The sequence below is a fragment of the Cygnus atratus genome, chromosome 16, assembly GCF_013377495.2.
Source record: "Cygnus atratus isolate AKBS03 ecotype Queensland, Australia chromosome 16, CAtr_DNAZoo_HiC_assembly, whole genome shotgun sequence".
Taxonomy (NCBI): domain Eukaryota; kingdom Metazoa; phylum Chordata; class Aves; order Anseriformes; family Anatidae; genus Cygnus; species Cygnus atratus.
The window spans coordinates 3,217,407-3,224,599 of NC_066377.1; the positions used below are offsets into that span (position 1 = coordinate 3,217,407).

General features: G+C 56.2%; 1 protein-coding gene across 1 annotated transcript in view; it reads right to left on the minus strand.

The window, feature by feature from the left end:
* The window catches only part of NTSR1 (neurotensin receptor 1), a 47,671-nt gene extending 41,706 nt beyond the window's left edge, over positions 1 to 5,965 (minus strand). Inside the window, exon 1 of the mRNA XM_035547987.1 lies at positions 5,303 to 5,965. Within this exon, the coding sequence (XP_035403880.1) occupies positions 5,303 to 5,965 (663 nt within the window). The remainder of the gene's footprint in view (positions 1 to 5,302) is intronic.
* Positions 5,966 to 7,193: the final 1,228 nt, after the last annotated feature.

A 7,193-nucleotide genomic window follows, 5' to 3' on the forward strand; every position in this document is an offset into this window, starting at 1 on the left:
CAGGCCAAGTGGTTATGTAAAGCAACGAACACAGGAGCTTATTTAATTCAGATCTAGCTGTAAGACGGACCATCGTGTAAAGGGCCGGGGATTAGTCGGGCTGAATTAAAGTCCCTGGGCAGCCTGTGGGAAGAGGCAGCCCCTTAGGGATGCTCAAACCACCACAGACAGGCATCACCCTGGGGCAGGTACCTTTCCACCACTGCAGGGATGGATCCAGACACTCTCCAGCGCCAGCACCTTCATTTTCTCGTCTATCTGGCAGCACCCACAGGAGCACCGTGCCCTGATGGGACACCTTGAATCGGGCACAGCCCTGCCGCCAAGGTGCCAACCCATGCTGCTTCCTCCGCAGGGGCTAACGGTCCCCGGGGGGGCTTGCCCAGTGGGCAAAGACCCTTCGTGGGTTCCCTGTGGCCAAAATAGTTCTGTCAGCCAGGCTCAAGTTGGGGGGGTTATCAGTGTGTGGAGCTGTAGCGAGTGACTGAAACCAGTTCTGTTATTAAAAGCCGTAGCAGGACTTTGGCTGTGACTTAAGGAAAAGAGGCCGACTTCAGCTCCTGCAGCCAGCGCTGGTATAAACGCAGCATTCCTGAGCTGAGGCCATCGGCTAATCCTGGATACGATGCGCAAGCAAACGCGGGGAGAGCTCAGCCCTTGGGTTTTACGCACGGCTGTTTTTCATGTACTACGGCGAGAGCCCCGCTAGATTTACCTGCACGGCCCCGCTGGGTGTCCTGTGGGGATGCAGGACGTGGTGGGCACAGCCCCACTGCCCACACCACCCATGGGGCAGGGGGCTCCCCATGCGTCCCAAGGGTGCTCCTCACTGCAGGAAGGCATACGGAGGGGTTTGTGACACCACGCACAAGATTAAAAACTTTCCGGGCCTCTCAGATAATGGGAGTTGAACAGATGTCCTTGGAAGTGTGTGTGGAGTCGGCAAAGCATCCATGCAGCAGCTGCTCCCAGAAGGGGCTACTCCAGGCGGCCAAGGCACAGGTCACAGCATGGGAACAGGTCTGGGGCACTTCGCGTCCCCCAGCTCCAGCACCCTGTCCTTCTGTCCCATCCCCTCCAGGTCTGAGGCCCTTCGGCACACTCCTTCAAAGGCATCGCAAGAAGAAAGAAAGAAAGCAGAGGACCTCCCTGGGCAGGCGCTTGTTTCGTGTGCGGTGGTATTTACTCTACAATTCAGCGGAACTGGGAGCAGGCTCCAGCAAACATAACAAAGAGGGGAGCTGCAGGGTGGGCTGATGCAGAGCAGAACTGCGTCAAAGTAGCTGCCCACCGAAACCGGTGAGGAGGGCCACAGAAGCTCCCAGGGTGCTTTCCCAGAAGTTACCCTATGGACCAAGCGACCTGGAGCCGATGGAGCTGTGACGGTTTGTGGAGGCTGCTGCCACGTGTTTTAACAAGCGGGTTCACACCAGCTGGCCGTGCCAGCAAAGCACCAGCGTGTGTCAGACGCTCTGCCCAGGCCCCGTAAACAGCGAGCCTCCTGAAAGGAAGGAGGAAGCACTTTTCTGCTAGACCAAAAGGTTGCAAATGGCCCTGCCGTGGCGTAGGGGACGTTCTGCAGCAATGCCACCCGAGCCCAGGCTGGGTGACGCTGCGGGACGGCACAGCTCCGATGTGAATTGAGTTAGGGGCTGGCAGGGAGCTGCCCACACCCCGTCTCCACTGCCTCTATAACCAGTCCAGGATTCATTAAAATCCTGAGATTTTAGGTGAAGGAATTGCCTGACTCTGTGCTGGGTGCTGGGAGCTGCAGCAGGATCGCAGGTACTTCTTTAAACTTCCTCGGTTTCCCCAGGTCCGCTGAGGACCTCTCTGGAGAAGAGCTATCAAGGTAAGACAATAAGAAGCACTAAAGGAAAATGGTATTTGCACAACTCTCTGGCCGTTCAAATTAAGACCTTTTTAAAAGACAGGACGGAGAGTGCATGGTGCTAGCAGCGCGTGGGGCAGTCACTCAGCCGTCCCCTGCTCCGGGGAGCTGCCCCAGAGCCAAGAGCAAAACCACAGCAGCCAAAACCACAGATACTGACCCGCAAAGGAACAGGGCACCAATCTCCTTCCGTACTGGAGCTCTTTTATCTGGTGCTGCCACAGCGAGTAGCTTTTGCAGCCTCCTCCAGTTGAAGTGGCATGAAAACATTAATTTACTTGTATGGAAATGGCTTTGAGAAGTGCTTAATTTGTGTGAAAGAAAAAAACACCATAAAATTGGCTGCAGCGTGCGTGAGAGGACGTCTGCCAGTTAAAGTGTTAACTAGACCTAAATGATGTAGCTATAATGGACTTATTCCTGCCACCATACCCCAAACTGATGCCAGTATTCAAAGCAGAATCCCTAACGAAGAGAAGTAACAGGCAGGCTTGGCGCTGGGGAGCACAGAACAAACCAGGTTCGCAGCCTGATTTAGGATCCTGCAAGGATGGTGATAACCAAAGCCGGGGCAGGGAGCTGTCGTAAAGAATTCACTATCAGAGGTGGGCTGTTGGGTGCCCGGCTGTGCCCGTGGCTCAGCCCGGCGTGGTGACAGCCGCAGCACGTCGTACGCGGTGCTCTGCCTGCTCACCAGGGTGTGCTGCGCCGAGAGGTCTGTAATTACTGCAACAATACCAGTAATTGCTTCTTCCAGGTGCTGTGCAGTTTTAGTGGTACGAGTTAAGTCATACGAGCAAAAATCTAATATGCCAAGTGTTGTTTGAATAGTTACTCTTCTTTTTCTTACTGTAAAGGAACCTAATTGTCCGCACAGTCTAGCTTTCCTTGGGATTGTCCTTTAAAACCTAAAGATTCAAAGCCAATAGCGAGGAATCTTTTCAAAGAGAGACTTAAATTAATACCCTCAAATATTCATCCTGGGAAGGCTGTTCCAGTCCAGGGAGGAGTGTTCTCCTGGGCTTATCCGAGCTCTCAGTGGGCTCTGAGTCTATAAATGGCTACATTTGCTCTGTTCGGGGACTGGCTTGCAGTCAGTCACCAAATAAAACCTCTCGGAGAACTGATGGTTTCCAAAAACATCCCGATTTGCTTTAGACAGTATGCCAAACAGGAAGAGTGAAATATGTTGAGTGATTTATTACCAGAGATTTGCCAGCTTGAGCAAGTGTATCACTGCTCTGCTTAATTTAAGGACAGAAAATGAACGCAAAGAGATGTAGAGACCTGCTCTAAAGCAGCTTCAATCCTCTGCAAAAGTCAAGGGCTCCGACTTTCAAGCTGCAGGACCTTTGCGCATCACTCTCCCACATCACCGCTGCCCTTTCTCACAGGTCTTCCATTATTTGTCTTTTTTTAAACCTCTGCACAGCGTATGAGGTGAGAATCCCCGACCACACGCTGTGCGATGGTTTCCATTAATGCACTTCAGACCTGACTTGCAGCTGCTTTGCTTATTCACTCCGGAGCCCTCCCCGGCCGGGGCCCTGCTTCACACTGTGTGTGTGCTCCTTCAGAGCTTGGAGGAACGAGCCCAAGCCCTTAAATAAGCTTCCCAATAAGCAAAGCCACATTTCTAGCCAGATCCCCTGAGAAGGAAAGGTATGGTGTTCACCCCCCCATAGCTCCCCCCAGTAATCACCTCCTTCTTTTTACTTTTAAATTAAATCACAAGTGAGCTTAAAATGCACAAGGAAAAGCCCACAGGCAAAGTTCACATGTTATTCGTTCACATCTGCCTACTTCTTACTTGGGCAGCAGGACAAGGTAGATCCTGAATAATAGCAAGACAGTAAAATATGTTGAGAATTGTTTAAACCGTAATCTCCGAAGACGTAGCTAGGAAATAATCCGCTCTCTTTAGCCCTATCATGTTAACACGGAGCAGGAGTTTAATCCTAAAAGGGAGATGAGTGGAAATAATGCATTTCAACCACATTGTTCTCAAATCAGATGGCTCACGTCTCCTCAAGAGAATAGAAAATTTGGGTTAGGCACGCTGGGCTGCCACTGGCGAAAGCTACAGAGCATGTACAGGAGAAATACAGCCTCCAGGATCTCAAGGTGAAAGTTAGGTACCAGGACAACATTCAGAGGGAATTCAGTGCTTTTGGTTATGGGGGCAGCGGTGGGAAACTTGGAGAGACATGCTTAAACATCTAACGGCTCCAGGCTTAAACCTACCCGCTTGTACCCTCGCCCCCTTTTAGCAGGAGAAAGGATTCTGATTTGTTTCCATTTACGTTCCCTCCCTTTGGCTGCAGGAACATTTCAAAGGCGTTAGTACACTTGCAGTTTTAAACTCTAATTGGCTACTGGTTAAACCCACCTAATATTCATGTTCCAAATAAAAGATTGAGGAGCTATCACATGTAAGCCTGGCAGCAAAGGAGCTATGGAGATCGGCGTCTTGCTCTTTCCGCCTCTCCTTCCACTCCTCTTACATTTTTCAAGCCTAATGCTCCAGTGAACAAATGCTTCGAGCCCTCAGAGCACCGGAGCGCTGCAAGTGTTGACGCTGAAATCCTTTCCACGCCTGGGAGTGTTCGATTTAGCAGTGCGTGGAGACCAGCAAAGCCTTCCTGAACTCGGGAAGGGGTCTGCTAGCTAAACCAGCTATGGATTTCCCTGAAACAGCCAAAACACCAGCTGCTGGCTTTGAAGATGCCGTTCCCTTCCGAAGCCTATGCTTGCACCCGAAACTTTCTGACATCGGGGTCTGGTGCTACACAGAGGAATGGAGCTGTGGATCAACCCAAGGAGCTGGGAGGGGGGAGGAGAGGCGGTTTTATTTTCCCTGCTCCTGCTGGCCCCTTTCCAGCCGGAGGAGGGGAGCTGCAGGCGATGCTGGGGGGGGAGATCTGTGCATTTTTCTGGCGATGAGCTGCCACATTTGGGGGACACACGAGCGCCCCGGCTCCGCTGCTCCCGGGGCAGTGGCCGCACAGCGGAGCGGGGCTGGGGTACCCCTGGGTGTGCGGCACAGGGGGATCCTGCTCTGGGACCGGGTGGGCTCCACACACTGCCTGTACTGGGACAGCTGCTCTGGGGGGGGGCTGCACTGGCTCAGGTTGGTTTCAACCCCATGTGGGATTTATCCTAGTGCAGGATTAACCCCCGTGCAGGCTCACAGCGAGCAGAGCTGCCCCCTGAGCCCCCAGCCTTTGCTGCCACCCCAAGCCAGGCTGTCCCATCAGGGCTGCCGGGGTCCCCCCTACCCAAGCCGGCTCCTCCTGGTCCCAGATCCCCGTTCCCCTCCTGGCTCTGCCAAGTTTGGGCTATCAGAGCCTGCAGAAGGAGGCGGCTGCCCGACCCCAAGCACTCAGGATCCCCGGCCGCCTGGCTCCTCACCTGGATGACCGTCTTCAGCGTGGAGGCGTCCACGATGGTGGTGCAGACGAGGGAGTCCGGATCTTGCTTCTTGAAGTAGATCTCCCCCATGGTGAAGATCATGGGGATGGCAAGGAGGAAGGAGGCAATCCAGATGCAGCTGATGAACTTCTTGGTGCGGCTGCGGGACATGATGCTCTTGGCTTTGAAGGGGTGGCAGATGGCCATGTAGCGCTCCACGCTGAGGCTGGCGATGTTGAGCGCCGTGGCGTAGGTGCAGGCGTCCCGCAGGAAATAGTAGCCCTTGCAGACGGCCCCCCCGAAAGCCCAGGGGTGGTGGACCCAGATGAAGTTGTAGAGCTCGATGGGCATGCAGAGGAGGAAGATGAGGAGGTCGGAGAAGGCGAGGCTGGCCAGGTGGTAGTGCACGGTGCTCTGCAGGTTCTGCAGCGACTTCTTGCGCACCAGCGTGTACGCCGTGATGGAGTTGCCCACGGTGCCCACCAAGAAGAGAGCCAGGTAGATGACGGTCACCATGACTTTGGAGTAGATGTCCGTGTTGACGTCCAGGTCCTCCTCGTCGGGCCCTTTGGGGAGCAGCGGGTCGGAGCGGTTGGAGGCGTTGGTAAAGGCGCTGGGCTGCGGGCCGGGGGGGTCGCCGGGGGCAGAACCGTTCGGGTGCATCCCGGGGCCGGGTCGCCCCGTCGGGGGCTGCAGCTCGCCGGGAGCCGCCGCTGCGCCCCGCCGGGGGGGACTTGGCCGGTTTTAAGGCTGCGGGGAGGAGGCGCCTGCCCCTCCCGGGCTGCCGTGCGTGTGTGCGTGTGCCCGTGTGTGTGTGTGGCAGCGGGGGACACGCACTCGCCCCCTCCCCTTCTTGTCCGTCCCCCCCCCCCCCCCCCCCCGCCCGGTCCCCCTCCCCTACCACCACAGCATCCTCCCCTGGCCGCCCGGCTGCGCGCAGCCCCGCAGCTCCGGAGCTCTCCTCCTCCCCGCAGCTCCCCGGCGCCCAGATGTGCCCTGGCAGGGCAGGAGCCTCCCTGCACACGCACACGCACACACGCACACGCACATGCACACGCACAGCCTCGCCGGGAGGCTCCGCGCCCCCCGCCCCCCCCCCGCGCTGCAGCTGCCTCCCCCCGGCCCGGGGCCGTCCCCTCCGCTCGGCTCCCTCCTCCCCAGCCCCGCCGCCGCCGAGGGTTTTGCAGCCCCAGCCCCAAAGGACCCCCCCCCCCCCAGCCCCTACTCCCTCGTGTATCCCCTCTCCTCCATCCCGTGCAAAGCCAGGCACAGGCGGGGCTGCAAGCTGAGGGCTGGCAGGGGGCTCTAGAGGGGTCCCAGCACTGCTAACATCCTCTCTTCGTGTCCCTTGGGAGATGAGAGGCACGAGGGATGCTCCATCCCCCCTTGGACTTCCCCACTGCTAGCCCCCAAAATACCCCCCCACAAACACACACCCTGCTGCTGCTGCTAGGAGAAATGCATTTAAAAGAGGGAAAAAATAAACACCTACAAATATCTCCCTCTGCCCTGGGACTTCTCAGCCCCATAGCACAACGACAGCAGCGAGCTGCTTTGCTTTGGTCCCCCCCATGACTTTTCCCTTATCAGATCCCATCAGATTTCCCATCCTCAGATTTGGGATGTGCAGTCTCTGAACTGTCCTGTTGCAGGGGAAGGGTCTGCAGTGATGCTACGGAGATGCTGAGGGTCAAAGGGGGATCCTCCACACCAAAGGGCCCCCAGGACGGGCATGGCTGAGTGGTCTGCTGGGGGCTGCTGAGCTGACTGCTCCCTGTAACACCCCAGCGAGCTGCTCACTCAGCTGTCTCCATGATAAATCTCTCTACTACTGCACAGAGGCTACCTAGGAAAATCCCATCCAGGGAATCCTTGATTTGGTCAAAGACGA